The sequence below is a fragment of the Salmo salar genome, chromosome 23, assembly GCF_965601325.2.
Source record: "Salmo salar chromosome 23, fSalSal1, whole genome shotgun sequence".
Classification (NCBI taxonomy): Eukaryota; Metazoa; Chordata; class Actinopteri; order Salmoniformes; family Salmonidae; genus Salmo; species Salmo salar.
In genome coordinates this window covers 36866212-36889548 of record NC_138313.1, presented here as the reverse complement: position 1 = coordinate 36889548, position 23337 = coordinate 36866212, and the positions used below count along the sequence as shown (strand labels likewise).

At 43.6% G+C, this 23337-nt stretch overlaps 1 protein-coding gene across 1 annotated transcript; it reads left to right on the top strand.

Moving 5' to 3' along the window:
* Nucleotides 1-22019, top strand: fnbp4 (formin binding protein 4). Its single transcript, XM_082968082.1, has 17 exons — nucleotides 1-327; nucleotides 866-946; nucleotides 2643-2761; nucleotides 8606-8786; nucleotides 8918-9068; nucleotides 12374-12470; nucleotides 12593-12919; nucleotides 13121-13316; nucleotides 14558-14667; nucleotides 14805-14909; nucleotides 15188-15321; nucleotides 16282-16439; nucleotides 16793-17064; nucleotides 17363-17489; nucleotides 17746-17930; nucleotides 20929-21086; nucleotides 21516-22019. The coding sequence occupies exons 1-17, from the start codon at nucleotides 213-215 to the stop codon at nucleotides 21607-21609; spliced, it is 2610 nt and encodes an 869-aa protein (XP_082824208.1). The 5' UTR covers nucleotides 1-212; the 3' UTR covers nucleotides 21610-22019.
* The last annotated feature ends 1318 nt before the right edge of the window (nucleotides 22020-23337 follow it).

The following is a 23337-nucleotide window of genomic DNA, read 5'->3' as shown; positions in this document are numbered from 1 at the left end:
TATACACATGTAATATAAATATAAACAAATACACACAAACAGGTCTTATAAAACAGCATTAGAACTTTTGTACAAATACCCTCCCTTTGACACCAGATGTGTTGTGGATAGTTTTAATTTTTCTTCAACGGTACAAACAGCAACGCCTTTGCCTCGGTGGGCTAGTGCATAGACGCTGCAACCATATACCTCAGTGGGACCAGAGACCAGCGATGGGAAAGAAAACTCGCACAGGAACAGGAGGACGCAGAACAATACTGCAGCTTTTCCCACCTCGAAGCGGGGCCGTATGTGGAAGAGAAGACTCTTTAGGTTCAGCATCCGAAGGTAAAAATACGACGACAATATCATATTTTATGTTTTGGTTTTCGGTCGGTGGATGATTCGTTCAAAATCGGGCCCATTTTTTGCTTATCACACATTGTAGAAGCTAGCTAACTGGCCTAGCCGGTGACGTAGCCTAGCTAGGTTGGCTAGTCAGTCGTTCAAAATGTAACGCTATGTTCCGGAAATGAATGCATTGTTTTACTTGTTTAAATAACTAGTTCAGAAGCAATATAGGCAACACTATATATTTTGGGGTGTTTCGCGGTTTCTAAAGTGTTAACTAACTAGGTAGCCTAGACAGCTAACGTGAATATGCTAGGCTAACATATTGCGCAAATAGCGATTTGTTGTCGCGTGCGGCCTGTTGTCTGATTTGGTGACCAAACACGTTACACAAACTAGCACGATGACAATTTATACAATTATCTATGCCTATCAATGGTAGCTAGACCTCTGCTCAATCCAGACCACATATCTAGTTAGCTAAATATTCCATTATTCAGCCATTTTAACAATTGTAAATATGCGTGTTTTGCAGACGAGCAGGACGGTAACGGTGATGAATACAGTTTTCCAAGAGAAGTAACCACAGAAATGAGGATGCCCGTTAAGGCCACAGGTAAGATACAGTGCCTAAAGAAAGTATTCCCATCCCTTGACCTGTTCCACGTTTTGTTGCAGCCGGAATATTAAATGGATAGATTATAGATTTTGTCAGTGGCCTACACACAATACCCCATAATGTCAAAGGGGAATTATGTTTTACGAAATTAACAAATTAATTAAAAATGAGTCGCTTACATTTTGAGTCAAGTATTCAACCCCTTTGTTATGGCAAGGTTAAATAAGTTAAGGAGTAACAGCACAAGTTGCATGGAATCACTGTGTGCAATAAGTGTTTATCATGATTTTTGAATGACTACCTCATCTCTGTACCCCACACATACAATTATCTGTAAGTTCCCTCAGTCGAGCAATGAATTTCAAACAGATTCAACCACAAAGACCATGGAGGTTTTCCAATGCCTCGTGAAGATCAACTATTGGTAAATGGGTTAAAATAAAAAAAAAGCAGACATTGAATATCCTTTTGAGCATGGTGACATTTATTAATTACACTTTGGTTGGTGTATCTATATACCCAGTCACTACAAAGATACAGGCGTCCTTCCTAACTCAGTTTACCAGAGAGGAAGGAAACAGCTCATGGATTTCACTATGAAGCAAATGGTGACTGACTATAAATATTTAGTTTAATGGATGTGATAGAACTGAGGATGGGTCAACATTGTAGTTAATCCACAATACTAATCTAAATGAGAGTGAAAAGGAAGCATGTACAGAATACAAATATTTCAAAACATGCATCCTGTTTGCAATAAGGCACTAAAGTTATACTGCAAAAAAATGTTGCAAAGAAATTACCTTTATATCCTGATTACAATGTTTGGGTCAAATCCAACACATCATGGATTACCACTCTTCATATTTTCAAGCATGGTGTCAACGTCATGTTATGGGTATGCTTGTCATTGGCAAGAGTTTTTAGGATAGAAAAAACGGAATAGAGCTAAGCACAGGAAAAAATCATAGAGAACCTGGTTGTCTGCTTTCCAATTCACCTTTCAGCAGGACAATAACCTGAAACACAAGAAATCTACACAGCAGTTCCTCACCAAGATGACATTTAATGTTCCTGCTTTGCCTAATTACAGTTTTGACTTAAGTCTGCTTGAAAATCTGTCAAGACTTGAGAATGGCTGTCTGACAAAGATCAACAATCAACTTGACAGAGCTTGAAGAATTTTATAAAGAAAAATGGGTGAACTTTTATACAATCCAGGCGTGCAAAGCTCTTAGACTTACTCCCAAAAGACTCACAACTATAATTTCTGCCAAAGGTGATTCTACAAGGTATTGACTCAGGGATGTGAATGCTTACATAGATTTATGTATTTCATTTTCCCCAAATTTGCCAAAATGATTACATTTTCACTGTCGTGGGGGGGGGGGGGTGTATTTAATCGATTTTTGAATTCGGGCTGTAACACAATATAGAATAAGTCAAGGGGTATGAATACTTTCTGAAGGCACTCTATGCCATATTGGTGGGTGTGTCCTGGCACATCTATCTGCTTGTGTGAATTTGGTTCAAACCCAGATCTCCTGCCAGACAGCTGTCGTCCTGCTGAGCTCAAGCCTATGCATTAGCTGGGGGAGGTAACACAAGACATCTTCAGGGCTGTTTACTAATCGCGCGCACAAGCATAGTTGCCTATGTACACTACCTGACCAGTGACTCTGTTTCTCTTCAGAGGGTTTGTCCCTCTTGGGGGCCTATGAGGACAGTGATGAGGAAGAGGATGCGGACCCACAGCCTCCCACTGTCAGGACCCAACACCAGTCTGCAGATATACTCGCCAACTTCATGGCTGTGAGTATATCAATACTCTATTACTGTTAGGGCTGTCCCCGACCCCACATTTGTTTTGGGTCGACAGTGGTCTGTTCTTTCAACCAATCGCAATTGTTTAAAAACATTTATTTTCTCCATATAGAGACACAGCCTATGTTTTAATAAATCAACTAAACTCATCAAAAAAATAAACGTCCCTTTTTCAGGAACCTGTCTTTCAAGGATCATTTGTAAAAATCCAAATAACTTCACAGATCTTCATTGTAAAGGGTTTAAACACTGTTTCCCATGCTTGTTCAATGAACCATAAACAATTAATGAACATGCACCTGTGGAACGGTCGTTAAGACACTAACAGCTTACAGACGGTAGGCAATTAATGCCACAGTTATGAGAACTTAGGACACTAAAGAGGCCTTTCTACTGACTCTGAAAAACACAAAAGAAAAGATGCCCAGGGTCCCTGCTTATCTGCGTGAATGTGCCTTAGGCATGCTGCAAGGAGGCATGCGGACTGCAGATGTGGCCAGGGCAATAAATTGCAATGTCTGTACTGTGAGACGCTTAAGACAGGACGGACAGCTGATTGTCCTCGCAGTGGCAGACCACGTGTAACACCTGCACAGGATCGGTACATCCTAACATCACACCTGCGGGACAGGTACAGGATGGCAACAACTGCCCTACTTACACCAGGAATGCACAATCCCTCCATCAGTGATCAGACTGTCCGCAATAGGCTGAGAGTGGTTGGACTGAGGGCTTGTAGGCCTGTTGTCTGGTGAGGACCTGCCTTACATCACCGGCAACAATGTCGCCTATGGGCACAAACCCACCGTCGCTGGACCAGACAGGACTGGCAAAAAGTGCTCTTCACTGACGAGTTGTGGTTTTGTCACACCAGGGGTGATGGTCGGATTCGCATTTATCGTCGACGGAATAAGCGTTACACCGAGGCCTGTACTCTGGAGCGGGATCAATTTGGAGGTGGAGGGTCCGTCATGGTCAGGGGCAGTGTGTCACAGCATCATCGGACTGTGCCTGCAATGACAACAAGCTATCTCAATGCTCTGCGTTACAGGGAAGACATCCTCATGTGGTACCCTTCATGCAGGCTCATCCTGACATGACCCTCCAGCATGACAATTCCACTAGCCATACAGCTCGTTCTGTGCTAGATTTCCTGCAAGACAGGAATGTCAGTGTTCGGCCATGGCCAGCGACGAGCCCGGATCTCAAACCCTTTGAGCACGTCTGGGACCTGTTGTGTCGGAGGGCTTGGGGCATTTCCCCCCCAGAAATGTCCGGGAACTGGCAGGTGCCTTGGTGGAAGAGTGGGGTAACATCTCACAGCAAGAACTGACAAATCCGGTGCACTCCATGAGGAGGAGATGCACTGCAGTACTTAAGCTGGTGGCCACACCAGATACTGACTGTTACTTTTCATTTTGACTCCCCCCCCCCCCCCCCTTTGTTCAGGGATGCATTATTCAATTTCTGTTAATCATATGTCTGTGGAACTTGTTCAGTTTGAACAACAGACAATCTTATGTTCATACAAATTTACACATACTCACTCTCAGTTAAGTTTGCTGAAAATAAATACAGTTGACAGTGAGAGGACGTTTATTTTTTTGCTGAGTTTATATGCACCAAGCTTGTCTGTTTTATGGGCACTGTTTGAAATAATGAATACACACATGACTCGAGGGAGACAGATAAAGATGACCAGAACCTGTTCCTTACCCTCCTCCTGCTGGCCTTTGCTGATTCTGCCATTACGCTCCTAAAGTTGCCTGTAATATGCTACACCAGGGGTTGGCAACCTTTCTCATGTAGAGTGCAAATTTACAGTTTCTACCAATCTGGCTGCCACTTCTGATTTTTTTCATATGCACATTTTTGTTAACGTGTTTTTATTTCAATTGTTTTTTTTGTTTTGTATTGCCTAGGTAAAAATGGCTTACATAAAGCCAACACAAACATTGCAGGTAGAATATGAATATATATATACTTGTTCATTCCTGTCATGCGGCTAATTCCTATGAATCATATTGGAGGGTTGTTTGAACTAAAAATAATCACATTCCTCCCTCTACTCAGCCTGTCTGCAACAAACTTGAAACATTGTATCAACTGGGGCTGACCCACAGCTCATGCTTAAACATTGTATCAACTATTCTGGGACCTCAGTTTCCTTTGTCAGTGAGCTCCAGACACTGCTGTATTTGCGCAAGGGATAAAAAATGATCAGATACAGTACCAGTCAAGTTTAGACACACCTACTCATTCAAGGTTTTTTTTTTTTGTTTTTTTTTTTACAGTTTTCTACATTGTAGAATAATACTGAAGACATCAACTATGAAGTAACACATGGAATCATGTAGTAACCAAAAAAGTGTTAAACAAATCAAAATAGATTGAGATTCTAGGAAGTAGCCACCCTTTGCCTTGATGACAGCTTTGCGCATGGTATTCTCTCAACCAGCTTCACGGGGAATGCTATTTCCAACAGTCTTGAAGTAGTTCCCACATGTGCTGAGCACTTGTTGGCTGCTTTTCCTTCACTCTGCAGTCCAACTCATCCCACACCATCTCAATTGGGTTGAGGTCGGGTGATTGTGGAGGCCAGGTCATCTGATACAGCACTCGTCACTCTCCTTGGTCAAATAGCCATTGTCCTGTTGGAAAAACAAATGATAGTCCCACTAAGTGCAACCCAGATGGATGGCGTATCACTGCAGAATTCTGTGTTAGCCATGCTGGTTAAGTGTGCCTTGAGTTCTAAATAAATCACTGACAGTGCCACCAGCAAAGCACCATCACACCACCACCTCCATGCTTCACGGTGGGAACCACACATGCGGCTACTCTGCGTCTCACAAGGACATGGCATTTGGAACCTAAAATCTAATTTGGACTCATCAGACCAAAGGACACATTTCCATTGTTCTAATGTCCATTGCTTGTGTTTCTTGGCCCAAGCAAGTCTCTTCTTATTGGTGTCCTTTTAGTAGTGGTTTCTTTGCAGCAATTTTACCACAAAGACCTGATTTCATGCAGTTTCTGTTATTAGAAACTCTGAAGCATTTATTTGGGGGCTGGTAACTCCAATGAACTTAACCTCTGCAGCAGAGGTAACTCTGGGTCTTACTTTCCTGTTGCGGTCCTCATGAGAGCCAGTTTCATCGTAGTGCTTAATGGGTTTTGCGACTGCACTTGAAGAAACGTTCAAGTTCTTGACTTTTTCCGTATTGACTGACCATGTCTTAAAGTAATGATGGACTGTTGTTTCTCTTTGCTTATTTGAGCTGTTTTTGCCATAATATGGACTTGGTCTTTTACCAAATAGGGTGATCATCTATATAGGGAGGTAGGGGGGCTACCTTGTCACAACACAACTGATTGGCTGAAATGCATTAAGAAGGAAAGAAATTTCATAAATTAGCTTTTAACAAGGCACACCTGTTAATTGAAATGCATTCCAGGTGACTACCTCGTGAAGCTGGTTGAGAGAATGCCAAGAGTATGCAAAGCTGTCATCAAGGCAAAGGGTGGCTACTTTGAAGAATCTCATAAAATATATTTTGATTTAACACTTGGTTTCTACATAATTCCATATGTGTTATTTCATAGTTTTGATGTCTGCACTGTTATTCTACAACGTAGTAAAAGTAAAGAAAAACCCTGGAAATGAGTAGGTGTGTTCAAACTTTGGACTGGTACTGTATATCAAAAAATCTAAACGCAACATGTTATGTATTGGTTTCATGAGCTGAAATGAAATGTTCCATACGCACAAAGCTTATTTCTCTCAAATTGTGCGCACATTTTTTTACATCTCTGTTAATGAGCATATCTCCTTTGCCAAGATAATTAATCCACCTGACATGTCTGGCATATCAAGAAGTTGATTAAACAGCATGATCATTACACAGTTGCACCTTGTACTGGGGGACAATAAGGCAACTCTAAAATGTGAAGTTTTACCTCTCAACGCAATGCCACAGATGTTTTGACGGAGTGTACAATTGGCATGCTGACTGCAGGAATGTCTACTACAGCTGTTGGCAAATCTTATGTTAATTTCTCTTAGCCAGCAGTATACCACCCTGCATCCCACTGCTGGCTTGCTTCTGAAGCTAAGCAGGGTTGGTCCTGGTCTGTCTGTAGATGGGAGACCAGATGCTGCTGGAAATGATGTTGGAGGGCCAGTAGGAGGTGCTCTTTCATCTGGTCTAAAATAATATCCCAATGCCCCACGGCAGTGATTGGGGACATTGCCCTGTGTAGGGTGCCGTCTTTCGGATGGGACGTTAAATGGGTGTCCTGACTCTCTGTGGTCATTGAAGATCCCATGGTACTTATCGTAAGAGTAGGGGTGTTAACCCCGGTGTCCTGGCTAAATTCCCAATCTGGCCCTCATACCATTACAATTGGCTCATTCATCCCTGTAACTATTCCCCAGACCCCCCCCCCCCCCCCCAACTTACCTGGTAAAATATGAAATGAATAAAAAAAATACAATAACCACGCCAGCCCAGGGCATCTGCATCTCGCTTCTTCACCTGCGGGATTGTCTGAGACCAATGACCCGGACAGCTGATGAAACTGAGTATTTCTGTCTGTAATAAAGCCCTTTTGTCAGGGAAAACCTAATTAATTGACTGTGCCTAGCTCCCCAGTGGGTGGACCTGGCTCCCAAGTGGGTGGGCCCATGTCCGCCCATGCCCAGTGATGTGAAATCCATCAATCGGGGCCTAATGAATTTATTTAAATTGATTGATTTCCTTATGAACTGCAACTCAGTGAAATTGTTGCATTTTATATTCTTGTTCAGTAATAATTACGTTTCCACTGGATCAGAGCATGACATTTTCCCATTTCACACCAAGGCTCTGTGGCAATCGAAAGGGAGAGCGCTGGAAAGACTATTGTTCTCAATGGATGTAAAAACACTTAGTTTACTTGCTGTTTTGAGGTGAAGAGATTACTTTGAGAAGCTCCACGGGTCATTAGTGGTTGTGAGTTAAGGCTATCAGACATCCCCAAATGGGCACATTTATACATTTGTGCGCAGGCCGTGTAGCCTAGGCCTACTGTTCCTTACTCAACATGGACAGGAGTGCTCCAAACAATACAATAACTACATTGACCACTTAAATTACACTGAAACTTGTTTCTCACAAGTGTAGTGTAGGTTGTGAGCTCTGCAAACAACTTGTCCACTCCGACAATGAGAATGGTAAAGGACGATAATGTATTAAATGCATTAACATAAATTAGTGTAAACAGATTAGAAATTATGGGAATTAACTGTAAATGTACTACTGGTGATATGGGTAACAGTGAATGATACAATTCACACAATGAAGTTATGAAACAATTTAATGCGCATGAGTTGGCGAGAGTGCATTCTGGAGAGAGACGCGCCTTGTGCAAGCCACGCTTCCCTTCTTGACTCAACATTTTAAAATTATATCTAAGACACGTTATCTTCACACATACTGTAGGCCTAAGGAATATTCTCTCAAACGGTGTCTGGTCCAAGGCAGTAGCCATTTATGGAAAACAATGCAATTTCACTTTTTGTCCTTTTTTATCAACTTGCTTGGCATGCCAAGGCAAATTCCCTCGCGGCAAGCGTGCCTTACGTTGCTGATGCCTGTCTAGAGTGATGGACTGTGCCATCCCCGCAGCCTCCGCAATGGATTAGTCTACTGATTCAGGTGCGAATCAGACGCTATACAAGTGATTGCCACGTGTTGGCCTTTATTTCCCTGATTTGTTAATGTCATTAGGCAAGTGTTATCCTTTTTAAACAAACAAATTTAACTGTTCCCCCCCCCCCCCCCCCAATAGGAAATTGACGCAATCACTACACAGCCGGGCTCAGAGGAGCCCACAGGGGATCAGTCGGCCCCAGCCCCCACCCCACCACGTCCAGAACCCAAAGCCCAGCAACATGCCTCTGAGGTGGGGACAGAGCCGGAGAGTACTGGGGCAGACTTCCAGTATGATACCCATACTTCACTCGCTGGAGGTGACCGGTTTAATTGTATTTCATACATTTGTGCAGAACTTACCTGAGAAGTTCAGTTGGCCATTGTTTATGACATGTCAAGTGTGCGGTTCTGCTGATCTAGAGTTCCTTATTTGTTTCCTGTCCACCAGTGGGAGGATTGGAGATGGGGGACTGGCAGGAGGTGTGGGATGACAACACAGGTTGTTACTACTACTGGAACACTCAGACCAACGAAGTGGCCTGGCAGCTGCCTTATTACCTGGCCCACCAGGTGCAGGGCCTGCAGCAGTACACAGACAGGTGAGATGTTAGTAGACAGACAGGTGAGACCTCTACCTGGTAGAGGTCGACCGATTTATGAGTTAACGCCGATACCGATTTATTTGAGGACCAAAAAAGCCGATACCAATTAATTGGCCTATTTATTATTATAATTAAAATAAAATATATTTTTGTAATAAATTACATTTACAACAATACTGAATGAACAAGGAACACTTAATATAATACATCAAATCTAGTCTCAAATAAATAATGAAACGTGTTCAATTTGGTTTAAATCATGCAAAAACAGTGTTGGGTGAGAAAGTAAAAGTGCAATATGTGCCATGTAAAAAAAAGCTAAAGTTTAAGTTCCTTGCTCAGAATGAGAACATATGAAAGCTGGTGGTTCCTTTTAACATGAGTCTTCAATATTCCCAGGTAAGAAGTTTTAGGTTGTAGTTATTATAGGACTATTTCTCTCTCTACCATTTGTATTTCATATACCTTTGACTATTGGATGTTCTTATAGGCACTTTACTATTGCCAGCCAAATCTCGGGAGTTGATAGGCTTGAAGTCATTAACAGCGCTGTGCATCCCAGCATTGCTAAGAGCTGCTGTTTGAATGAATGCTTACGAGCCTGCTGCTGCCTACCACAGCTCAGTCAGACTGCCCTATCAAATCATATACTTTAATTATAATATAATTAACACACAGAAATATGAGCCTTTGGTCATTAATATGGTAAAATACGGAAAATGTAATTTCGAAAACAAAATGTTTATTCTTTAAGTGAAATACGGAACCCTTCCGTATTTTATCGAACGGGTGGCAACCCTAAGTCTAAATATTACTGTTACATTGCACAACCTTCAATGTTATGTCATAATTATGTAAAATTCAGGCAAATTAATTACGGTCTTTTGTTAGGAATAAATGTCCTTTCAACAGTTCGCAACGATCCAGGCGGCCCAGACTGCTGCATATACCCTGACTCTGCTTGCACTGAACGCAAGAGAAGTGACACAATTTTCCGAGTTAATATTGACTGCTAACATGAATTTCTTAACTACATATGTACAGTGAGGGAAAAAAGTATTTGATCCCCTGCTGTTTTTGTACATTTGCCCACTGACAAAGAAATGATCAGTCTATCATTTTAATGGTAGGTTTATTTGAACAGTGAGAGACAGAATAACAACAAAAAAATCCAGAAAAACGCATGTAAAAAATGTTATGAATTGATTTGCATTTTAATGAGTATTTGACCCCTCTGCAAAACATGACTTAGTACTTGGTGGCAAAACCCTTGTTGGCAATCACAGAGGACAGATGTTTCTTGTAGTTGGCCACCAGGTTTGCACACATCTCAGGAGGGATTTTGTCCCACTCCTCTTTGCAGATCTTCTCCAAGTCATTAAGGTTTCGAGGCTGATGTTTGGCAACTCGAACCTTCAGCTCCCTCCACAGATTTTCTATGGGATTAAGGTCTGGAGACTGGCTAGGCCACTCCAGGACCTTAATGTGCTTCTTCTTGAGCCACTCCTTTGTTGCCTTGGCCGTGTGTTTTGGGTCATTGTCATGCTGGAATACCCATCCACGACCCATTTTCAATGCCCTGGCTGAGGGAAGGAGGTTCTCACCCAAGATTTGACGGTACATGGTTCATCGTCCCTTTGATGCGGCGAAGTTGTCCTCTCCCCTTAGCAGAAAAACACCCCCAAAGCATAATGTTTCCACCTCCATGTTTGACGGTGGGGATGGTGTTCTTGGGGTCATAGGCAGCATTCCTCCTCCTCCTCCTCCCCAAACACGGTGAGTTGAGTTGATGCCAAAGAGCTCCATTTTGGTCTCATCTGACCACAACACTTTCACCCAGTTATCCTCTGAGTCATTCAGATGTTCATTGGCAAACTTCAGACGGGCATGTATATGTGCTTTCTTGAGCAGCGGGACCTTGCGGGCGCTGCAGGATTTCAGTCCTTCACGGCGTAGTGTGTTACCAATTGTTTTCTTGGTGACTATGGTCCCAGCTGCCTTGAGATCATTGACAAGATCCTCCCGTGTAGTTCTGGGCTGATTCCTCACCGTTCTCATGATCATTGCAACTCCACGAGGTGAGATCTTGCACGGAGCCCCAGGCCGAGGGAGATTGACAGTTCTTTTGTTTCTTCCATTTGCGAATAATCACACCAGCTGTTGTCACCTTCTCATCAAGCTGCTTGGCGATGGTCTTGTAGCCCATTCCAGCCTTGTGTAGGTCTACAATCTTGTCCCTGATATCCTTGGAGAGCTCTTTGGTCTTGGCCATGGTGGAGAGTTTGGAATCTGATTGATTGCTTCTGTGGACAGGTGTCTTTTATACAGGTAACGAGCTGAGATTAGGAGCACACTCTTAAAGGGAGTGCTCCTAATCTCAGCTCGTTACCTGTATAAAAGACACCTGGGAGTGAGAAATCTATCTGATTGAGAGGGGTCAAATACTTATTTCCCTCCATTAAAATGCAAATCAATTTATAACATTTTTGACATATGTTTTTCTGGATTTTTTGTTGTTGTTATTCTGTCTCTCACTGTTCAAATAAACCTACTATTAAAATTATAGACTGATCATTTCTTTGTCAGTGGGCAAACGTACAAAATCAGCAGGGGATCAAATACTTTTTTCCCTCACTGTAGGTTTAAAAAAATATACTTGTGTGTTGATTTTAAGAAAGGCATTGATGTTTATGGTTAGGTACATTATTGCAACTATTGTGCTTTTTTCCCCCGCAAATGTGCTTTCGTTAAATCATGAAGTTGAAGTAGGCTGTGATTCGTTGATAAATTAACAGGCACCGCATTGATTACATGCAAGCTATTAACCTAGTAATATCATCAACCATGTGTAGTTGACTTGTGATTAGGTTTAGATTTATTTTTATTTTTATAAGACAAGTTGCTAGCTAGCATTAAACCTAGCTTGGCTCCTTGCAGCCACAAGGTCCTTTTTGATGTTGTACTCGCGTAACAGGTGGTCAGCCTGCGACGCAGTCTCCTCGTGGATTGCAATGTAATCGGCCATAATCGTTGTCCAAAAAGGCAGATTTACCGATTGTTATGAAACTTGAAATCGGCCCTAATTAATCGACCATGCCGATTTTAATTGGTAGACCTCTACTACCTAGCCCACCAGATGCAGGGCCTGTAGCAGTACACAGACAGGTGAGGTGTTAGTGGATGGTACAAAATAATATAGAAATGTTAGTCATACAAGTGGATTTGAATGCTACAGCATGACTCTGAAATGTATTTTGTTCTTAGTTTTAGATTTGACCTGTTTTCTGTTTCATCCCCTGTAGCCCAACAGTCAATGGAAATGGAGCTACACAGAGTGCAGGTTGCTATGCTGAACAACACTCCACTGCTGTTAGTGCCCTAACATCCAAGACAAAAAAGGTGAGTTATTTGACTACTTTTGTGCTCAGTGATTCAGTGTGAATCCCCAAAAAGTACTTCACTGCCCATTTGTTGGCAAAAGTGTGTCCGTGTATGTCTAACTTTGAGTGTCTCTTTGACAGGAGGTGATGGAGAGTGTGGTGGCCCTTGCTAGTGAGGAAGAGGAGCGTCATGGTGTGGCTGCCTCCCTCCTCGGTCCCCTCATCCCTGCAGAGGTGAAAGAAGCAGAGGAGAAGTGGAGGAAAAGGCTGGTGGGAGGGCTGGAGGAGAGGGAGAACAGCTTGGAGGATAGCCTCCCAGGGTCCCCCGCTCCTCCAATGAATGAGCCAGACACCCCCACACACCCCCTGAGGGACCAACGCAGCAGGAACCAGTCTGAGGAGGACTCTGATGCAGAGGAGACAGAAGAGGACACCATGGAGCTGGAGCTGGCTCTGGACAGGAAAAAGGTCAGCTTATGTTTTATTCATCCTTTATTTAACCAGGGATGTTGCATGTACATCTCTGTCAAGGGAGTTTATATGTTGTAACTCTTTTGAAAAGGTCACAAATGTTGACAATTCAACACATGCGGAACTAGTGTTGGGAGTTATCCTTTACAACGAATCCAACATGAGTATCTGTCCTCTTTTTGTCCCTCTGCCCCCTAGGCTGAGCTGCGGGCGTTGGAAGAGGGCGATTGCAGTGTGGGGGGCTCCAGCCCCTGTTCTGAGGCCAGTCAGGAGGCTGCCGCGGGGCCTCGTAGCCTGCTTCCGAAAAAGACCATGTGGAAGACAGCCTTCCTCAGAGCAGCCAGCCCTGACTCAAACAGCAGGGACTCAGATACACGGGAAGACCCAGACACAGGTGAGTGTCTGGAGGACCGTTAGGATGCGATCCAGTCCACATACACAAACTCTGGGCAGATTACGTTATTATATTGTTCTGATGTGGTTCATCCTGGGATGTAAACTCTTCTCTAGGACCAGGGCTGGACATTCACTTTTTTACCCACTAGTCTTTTGAACAAGTAGGACTTAAGCTCAAGTCACTTGGGTCTGTAACACCATGGTCTAAAAAGGTAACTGAAAATTGTTGTATGTTGCAAGGAACCACTTCACAAAATAACATTATTACTGGTATTGACAATGGAAGGCTGCTGGTCTGATCTCATGTATTACATCTCCTGCCTTTGTGGCCTTGAGCAAGGCACTTAACCCCCCCCCGACAACGTAAAATACTGCACTAATGGGCTACTATATAAAACACATGTGGTCTGTCAACCCTCCTTTCATCCAACCCTGCTCAAACACCAGCGGCAGCTTATCTAGGTCCTGTTGAGCAGCTGATTTATTTTTACTCTTTTTACAATGTGGTATGTTCAAACAAGACTGGCTCAAAAGCCTGACACATTACAATTACAGCCAACTACTTACAGTATGTCTTCATAAAATAATTCCCTCATTCAATGAACCGGGATTAAAATAGCTAAGATGGGTGAGGTAGCTAACTCAGTAATTGTGTTCAGAGGAGTTCTAGACAGCATAGGAGTTGCTTTCTCAGAATTACATGGCCAATATTGAGACAGTTTTACAACTGGAGTATACAGCATTGGTTTTATTGCTGAACCAAAATTGGCTAAAACTGGGCAAATAACTCACTAGCAATTATCAACAAATGTGCAAACGCGGCTCGCTTTGATCTCAAAAGAAAGACTGCTCATGCCTGTCAATGCAGGCCTACAATTATTATAGTCCAACACGCTCTGCAGAGATTGGTAGGACAGTGAGCAAGACATATCCGGAGGGCATTTTGATCTAAATCTGATCCAATGTTGATTGGAGTAGCCTAATTGTTTTTTATATTATGATTTTTGTATGCTCTTTTTTACTTGTCCATTCAGACAACGGATCTGTAATCTGCTTGTTCGTAAAAAAATAAAATAAAAAAATGGGTGTTAAAGATATATTTTTTTACTTGCCCCTTGCAAGCGGACAGCGTTAATGTTGAGCCCTGAGGACTTAAGATCTGATATGCTGCCCAGACCAACTCTGTCACACACATATAGGGTTAGCCTTAATACTAGTCCTCTTATGCATGTTTTGCAGCACATTCCAAAGTCCCAGAGAAGGCCGGGGAAGAGGAGGACAAGGAAACTGGGGACAAAACGGTTACTAATGTGCCACCAAAGGAGGAAGTCGAAACTCCAGAGCTGAAGGTACTGAGACTTTATCAACTCTCGCACCAATTTAACTCTTCGTAGTAGGGCCTCGGCATGAGAACCGTGTGCCTACTCATGAGTGATTTTAAAATAACTAGTGGCTAACTAATTAATAAAATGTTTTGAATGTTCAGTTTCAGATCGGGGAACTTGCCAACACCTTAACCAGCAAGATGGAGTTTTTGGGGATCAACAAGAAAACTATCTCCAACTTCCAGCTTCTTCTGTTACAGACTGAGGTAGGAGGACCATAGTCTGTCATAGTTTACCTACAATGACAGCCTATATCTTTATGTCCAGATTATATTATCTTGGCCTTTAAACCGCATTAGTTGGCTTGCTGCATGACTCAATGATGGGAACTTTCACAGACCTGTACTGAATGACTGATTGCAAGTTATTGTTCTGATGGGAAATGTTTTTTATTTTTATTAATTTGATCACCATCCTCATTTTAGAAAACAAGGTGCATGCCTAAGTCATTGTCCCCCCCCCCTTTTCCCTTTCTTTCTGTCAGACGCGGATCGCTGACTGGCGGGAGGGGGCTCTGAACGGGATCTATCTCCGCCGCAGGCTGCAGGAAGCCGCCGAGCACATAAAACATTACGAACTTAACGCCGCCCCTAAAGGCTGGTCGTGCCACTGGGACAGGTACGCGCTCCTTACCTTTTAACATCTTTAATCACCCCCCCAACCCCTGTGACAACGACCCCCTCAGAGCTGGGGTCGCTACCTTTTTAACCTACTATGGGGGAGATCCTTACCAATCTGTGGATTACATGAAATGGAGACACTCAAGGTTTCTGTGATGCAATGCTGGCAGCCTGATCCCCCAACACTACCACCAGAGACAGGACAACCTGTCCTGTCCAACCATAGCCCAGACTCTGGCTCTTGTATTTTGGGGGGGAGCTTTGTAGACTGCTTTGGGGGTCCACTTAGTGGAACAGGGGTACAGTAGCTAGGAAGGTGGTTGTGCGCGAGAGCTTTGCACTTTACAGGACTACAGCCCCAGAATGCATTGCTGGGCGACAGTGACCCCCCCCCCCCCCTGGAAATGAGGAGTGTCACAAACCGTTTCAGTTAAAGCGAAGACGGAGCGTTGACGAGGACCCAGCAGGTCAGACCAACTCTATTTCATATGTTTCCTGTTTTTATTCCTTGATTGACTGAAAATTGATAGATATTTCTGGTATAAAAAAAATATAAAAAAATGTATGAAGTGTTTAGTTTCTTTGCTTTTGGTTGTTGGTTGTTGACGATGAAGATGCCTATATCTCTGGCATATATGTTTGGGGGGGCAAAAGGTTGTTTGTGTATGTTGTCTTGACAAACATTATGTGAACATCTGAACCCTGCTTTGATCGACTTTACAGGACCCAAGCTGTTTGTTTTGGTTTGTTAATTTGGTTTTGAGAGCGTTAAGGTGGGTTCCCCATCAATCCAATCTGGCCCTTCTCCTGGATGGCTAACCTGGCTGTCCAGCCCAACATTCTCCCTCTGTGGCAGTCCCATCTACCTACACCCCCCCGCCCAAAGAATACAACGACTCAGCCAGTTATGATGCCAGCTGTTGAGACTGTCTTGTATCTCTGTTCTCCCTCCTTCTAGAGAGCAGAGGAGGTATTTCTATACTAATGACCGCACCAGTGCCTCCCAGTGGGACTTTCCAGCAGAGGAAGACGTGGAAGAAGTAGAAAATATCAAGCCATCCATACATGGGGACCCCAAACCCCCGCCCATACCCACTGATGGGCTCGCAGTCGCAGGTCAGACCCCAAGACCCTTCACTGTCCTCTTATACCCCCATAACAGCCACCGTATCTACAGGTCCAGATGAATCTCTTGGCCTTGAACCACACTAGTTGGCTAGTTGCATGACTCTCAATGAACTTTCACAGACCTGTACTGAATGACTGATTGCAAAAAAAAAATCTGAAGGGAGATGGACAGCTTAGCACATTTGGCTTTCAGCAGCTAACTAGCAAGTTTTGAGCTATGGAACCTGCCACGGTCATATGTTACTAACTAGTCAATATTTGGTTAACCTTATTCCTCCCCTCTGACAAAGAAAGGGTACACAACAAACTCCAGCTTTTATACATTTTCTATCATATTGCAGGAGCTTCAGTCTTCACACCCATCGTCCCTCCTCAGCCTGGCCTTCCCTCCTATTGGTCTGTGCCTCAGCCCCCACTTCCCCCTGACCAGCCCCCTCCCCCTGCCGACTCCCCCCCGCCTCCCCCTCCACCCCCAGAGTCACCTCCCCCTCTCCCCCCTCCTCCCCTGGAGGATGATGGAGAGATAGAGGAGGTAGAGATGGAGGATGATGACAGTGAGCCTCCAGCACCTGGAACAGAGCCTCCACTTCCCCCGGGTGTTGTTGGCATGAAGGTATGTGACCATTCTACTAATCCAGACCTCAAATGTCATCTAGTGGTCTTGTGAATAGACTAAGAACACTTTTTAGATGACAGCCTAGTCCAGCAGTTGCCAAGTGCCAGTCAGTGGGCCTGCTGGTTTTTGTTAACATAACTTTTAATGATAACTTTCACAGACCGGTACTGAATGAATGTGATTGCAACCCCCAAAAAATCTGATCAGAGATGTGCATAACAAGCATTTAGTTTTGCATTAGCATAAGATGGGGTTTTACTGTAAACTTACCTTTTTCAGTGTTTTCTCTCCTCAGGTTGTGGAGCCTACAGCCTCGCTGGGTAAGAGTCAGAAACGCAAGGCTTCAGGATCAGGTCAGCTGACCAAGGCTGTAACCATTGGCAGCAGCGCCATCCTCTACACACAGACTATCGCCACAGCAGGTAAAGGGCAATAATGTCGCCAGCCTGCTGGTTTTCATGTTAACATTACTCTTGAAGTAGCAGGACTCTCAATGATGAGAACTTTCACAGACCTGTACTGAATTACTGTGATTGAAGTATTTTTCTGATGGGAGATGTAAGACACTAGTGTCTCACAGTATAGGTGTTTGGTGTTTAGAGATCATATGGTTTGCAATTAAACTGTGTAGCGCTTGTATCAAATAGTTAACTTTTGTGTTCCGTCCTGTGATGTCAGGAGCTGCCTACTGGGGTGTGTCTGCGGTAGCTACACCTCCACTGCCTTCTGAAACCGTGGCCCCACCTCTCCCACCTCCCCCTACCCGCCCCCCGCTACCCCCCACTCAGGCCCCATCTGCCCTGGACCCCACAGGGTTTAAAACACTGCTAATGGATAAGACTAAGAAACTGAAGAAGGATAAGGTGAGTGTCTTTGATTTTCATATGCAATTAGGGATGTGACAAAAAATGCTTGATGTTTTTAAAAAGAATCGTCATGATGCGAATTCACAATCCAGATATGGTTCTGCGTCTAACCGCTAGGGGACAATGCAGTTCAATCTACCGCAGTCCTGGCTACCTACCTACCGGTTGTCACGAGTAACCACAGCCACAAAGTCATAAAGCCCACCTACTTCTACAATTTCCTGTTTTCATACATTTTTACAATCTAGGAAAGTTTGACTTTATGGCTGTGGTAACTTGTGGAAACCCTACCTTATGGCGGTCACCTTACTGCTGTCCTCCACCCACTCAGCAACGATGGTATTAATGCCATTTTAGATTCTCGGTGTGCCTCTCCTCCATTTTTTTTTTTTGTACGTACTTCATGTCCCACTTCTCATCAATGTGATGGCTCATTTCAATAACATGACATCATGTTAATGGATGGCCAACAATCTGTCAACGCCACGTATGGTCTTTGAGAGCTTGACTGTTCTCTGCAAGCTCTCAATCTGTTAATTTGTATTTTTATGATGCTCAGGACCTATTAATTGTAGTTGTGATAACTTCACTGCGACGTTGTACAAAAATGGGGTGGTTTCAGTTAGGATTTTTATTTTAGACGTTATTGATCCCAAATTAGTCTGAACGTCACACCCCTATATACAATAAAGCCCAGCTGCCCAGTAACGTGAGCTTACCAGACGAGCTAAATGCCTTTTTATGCTCGTTTCGAGGCACACAACACTGAAGCATGCATGAGAGCACCAGCTGTTTCAGATGACTGTGATCACGCTATTCGTAGCCGATGTGAGCAAGACCTTTTTAAGCAGGTCGACATTCACAAGGCCGCGGGGCCAGATGGATTACCATGACGTGTTCTCGGAGCAGGCGCGGACCAAATGGCAAGTGTCTTCACTGACATTTTCAATCTCTCCCTGTCTGAGTCTGTAATACCTACATGTTTCAAGCAGACCACCCTGTGCCAAAGAAAGCGACAGTAACCTGCCTAAATGACTACTGCCCCGTAGCACTCATGTCGGTGTGCTTAGAAAGGCTGGTCATGGTTCACATCAACACCATCATCCCGGAAACCCTAGACTCACCCCAATTCGCACACCGCCCCAACAGATCCACAGATGATGCAATCTCAATCGCACTCCACACTGCCATTTCCCACTTGGACAAAAGGAACACCTATGTGAGAATGCTACTCATTGACTACAGCTCAGCATTCAACACCATAGTGCCCACAAAGCTCATCACTAAGCAAAGGACAATACACCTCCCTCTGCAACTGGATCCTGGGCTACCCCCAGGTGGTTAGGGTAGGCAATAACACATCTGCCACGCTGATCCTCAACACAGGGGCCCCTCAGTGGTGCGTGTACAGTCCCCTCCTATACTCCCTGTCCACCCACTTGCGTGGCCAAGCAGGACTCCAACACCATCATTACGTTTGCTGACGACAACAGTGCTAGGCCTGATCGTCAGAGACCTGGCAGTGTGGTGCCAGGACCACAACCTCTCCTTCAACTTGAGCAAGACAAAGGAGATGATCGTGGACTACAGGAAAAGGAGGGCCGAACACACCCCCATTCCCATCGATGGGGCTGTAGTGGCGCAGGTTGAGAGCTTCAAGTTCCCTGGTGTCCACCAACGAACTATCATGGTCCAAACACACCAAGAAAGTTATGAGGGCACAACAATGCCTTTTCCCCCTCAGGAGACTGAAAAGATTTGGCATGGGTCCCCAGATCCTCAAAGTTCTACAGCTGCACCATCGAGAGCATCCTGAACGGTTACATCACCGCTTGGTTTGGCAACTGCTCAGCATCTGACCGTAGGGCGCTACAGAGGGTAGTGCGTACGGCCCAGTACATTACTGGGGCCAAGCTTCTTGCCATCCAGGACCTATATACTAGGCGGTCAGACGAAGGCCCAAAAAATTGTCAAACTCCAGTCACCCAAGTCAGACTGTTCTCTCTGCGATTGCACGGCAAGCGTTACCGGAGCGCCAAGTCTAGGTCCAAAAGGCTCCTTAACAGCTTCTTAACCCCCCCCCTTGTTTTTACTCTGCTGCTACTTGCTGTTTATTATCTATGCATAGTCACTTTACCCCTACCTACATGTACAAATTACCTCGACTAACATGTACCCCACACATTGACTTAGTACCGGTACCCCCTGTCTCATTTTAGTTTTTACTTAAGAAAATATTTACTGAATTGCGTTGTTGGTTAAGGGCTTGTAAGAATTTCACTAAGGTCTACACCTGATGTATTTGACGCATGTGACTAATAACATTTGATCTGTTCTATGCATTGAGGAGAAAGGATTGTAAAAGATCAGCAGTCTAATTTGATGTAAAAAAAAAAATATATATATATATATATATACGCAATTCAGTAAATATTTTCTTAAGTAAAAACTAAAAGCACATCTGGGACATCATGTCTCGCTCCATCCACCAACGCCACGTTGCACCACAGACTGTCCAGGAGTTGGCGGATGCTTTAGTCCAGGTCTGGGAGGAGATCCCTCAGGAAACCATCCGCCACCTCATCAGGAGCATGCCCAGGCGTTGTAGGGAGGTCATACAGGCACGTGGGAGGCCACACACACTACTGAGCCTCATTTTGACGTGTTTTAAGGACATTACATCAAAGTTGGATCAGCCTGTAGTGTGGTTTTCCACTTTAATTTTGAGTGTGACTCCAAATCCAGACCTCCATGGGTTGATAAATTGGATTTCCATTGATTATTTGTGTGTGATTTTGTCAGCACATTCAACTATGTAAAGAAAAAAGTATTTAATAAGATTATTTCTTTCATTCAGATCTAGGATGTGTTGTTTAAGTGTTCCCTTTATTTTTTGGAGCAGTGTATATAAAGCGTCTCCTAATAGAATCAAATCACTTGGCATTAAATGACAATCCCCCATTCTCTCTGTTATTCCCCTGGTTGCTGTGTCCAGTCGAAGAAGAGCAAGACGAAGATGCCGTCCCTGGTGAAGAAGTGGCAGAGCATCCAGAAAGAGCTGGACGAGGAGGAGCAGGCTAGTTCTAGCGACGAGGACAGGGACCAGCTCAACAAGAGGAGCATTGAGGAGTGGAAACAGCAGCAGTTACTCACGTACGAGGCCCCTCCCCCCCCTCCCATTTTTTAAATAAGTTGTACATTTCTTGGGCCTTATTAAGAATCGCACAGTAGGCGTGCTGATCTGGGATCAGGTCACTGTCCATGTATCTTATTCATAATGATCTAAAAGACTGATCCTACATCAGCACTCCTACTCTGAGACACTTGCATACAGCCTCTGATTTAAAAAAATGTAGAAGTCTGTTTGATCTAGTCCAGCAGTGGTTACTGTTCCTTAGTGTACCTGCTGTTTTTATGTTGACATGCCTCTCAATGATGAGGACGTTCACAAACCTGAGCTGAATTACTGTGATTGCACACTATTTTTGTGTTGGGAGACATGCATTAGGTTGTTATATTTAACTTGTAATGCACATGTTTTTGGTGAAAGGCAGTAAGAAATAGATTTCTGTTGGATTGCAGGGGCAAAGCTGGAAAGAATGCCAACTTTGAGGCTTTACCTGATGACTGGCGAGAGAGGATGTTGAAGAAGAGGAAGATGATGAAGAGCACGTAACACACACTCCCCTCCCTGCCTACACACACACTCCTCCTAAACCTGACTCCAAACGTTAGATAAGAATGAGAGGACTGACTGAGCACTTGACTCTTTCACTGTCATTTTGAAACAGATTTTAAAAAGGCCCTCATATCTTCGTCTGTGAATACATTGGATGGGCTTGAATGTTTTTTTTTTTTTGTTTTTTTCTTGGCTGTAAAACCCACTAGTGTTTTTATATGGTAACCTGGACTCTCCTACCAAACTTCCCCCTCTACCTGTTTAAAGCATAAATGCCGTTTTCTGTGAAACGTTTGGCACTAAGAATGCTGGAGTTTCTAAATCTTTGTTTGTAATGGAGATCAACTCTTTGTTTTGACCTCCCCATGTTCTTCTTGCCCATTTTAATAAACTATGATTTAATAATATCTTCCTAATAACTGCTGTTTCTCTGAATAATCCACTGTTCCATTTTATTAGAGGGCGGATGGAAATGCAATGCGCTGTCTTTTCTAATGCTTCAACTATAGTAATTGACAGTACTTTTAGTTTATTCATGGTATATCCTGAACATACACTTTCATCAAGTTTTAAGTGAATTATCACATGGCCCTATAGTGGAACCTCTAAATTGCAACACTTCTCTGCAGTTTTTCAATTTAAGCCAGTAGGTGAGTATGAGTATGCAACCAGTACCCATCCCACTCTCTTTTCTCCTTGTCCAGAGTTAACAAATTCATGATGACACTCCAATAATGCAAAAATGTGCCAATTTATTATATATCCTAATTGCAAAAATATATTTTATAATTCAGAGGTCTTGTGCTAAAAACCAACAAGACTAGTTGGGTGGCAAGGGGAGTGTTTTTTTTTTTTGGGGGGGGGGGGGCAGTTTTTCAGCTGTGTGAATTGCATAGGCCTATGTCCTAGTAAAACACTGGCAACAATTTTGTATTCAAGTTATTAAACTTTTTGGGGGCAACTTTAATTGTCAGCTCATTATTAATTTGATAGTGCCATCATGGGTGTCTTCATTGACTGTTGACCTTTTTTTGGGGACTGAATTATGAGTAACCACAGGGTCAGTTGGGGGTGATGGATCATGACTAGAAGGGATGCAGCAAATGTCAGTGACATCAAATATTGCATGTTTGAGTCTCGCCTGAGAATCTTTGCTAACCCTTAACCTGATTCTCCTAACCTGGGTAAGTTCTAACCTCTTCAGACATTGGGCTTGTTTGACGTTGCAGCTGACAGTGCAGGGGACTGCCGACTGACTGATCAACAAATCACCTTGCATCATAAATAACGACACTGAACAAAAATCTAAACGCAGCGTGTAGTGTTGGTCCCATGTTTCATGAGGTGAAGTAATGTCCCATGTGCACAAAACGCTTACTTTTCAAATTTTGTGTAAAAAAAAAAATGTTTAAAATCCCTGTTAGCGAGCATTTCTCCTTTGCCAAGGAATGTCCACCAAAGCTATTGCCAGAGAATTCATTGTTCATTTCTCTACCATAAGCCGCGTCCAATGTCGTTTTAGAGAATTTGACAGTATGTCCAACTGGCCTCAACTGCAGACTACGTATATGGCATCGTGGGCGAGCAGTTTGCTGATGTCAACATTGTGAACAGTGCCCCATGGTGGGGTTATGGTATGGGCAGGCATAAGCTATGGACAACGAACACGCATGCATTTTCTTGATGGCAATTTGAATGCACAGCGATACCGTGACAAGTTCCTGA

Bases quoted from the DNA above. Each gene is read 5' to 3' on its own strand.
- fnbp4 (XM_082968082.1), top strand. From the start codon at position 213: ATGGGAAAGAAAACTCGCACAGGAACAGGAGGACGCAGAACAATACTG. The intron at 13,317-14,557 runs GTGAGTGTCTGG...CATGTTTTGCAG, and splicing joins ACGGGAAGACCCAGACACAG to CACATTCCAAAGTCCCAGAG. The intron at 14,668-14,804 runs GTACTGAGACTT...TTGAATGTTCAG, and splicing joins TCGAAACTCCAGAGCTGAAG to TTTCAGATCGGGGAACTTGC.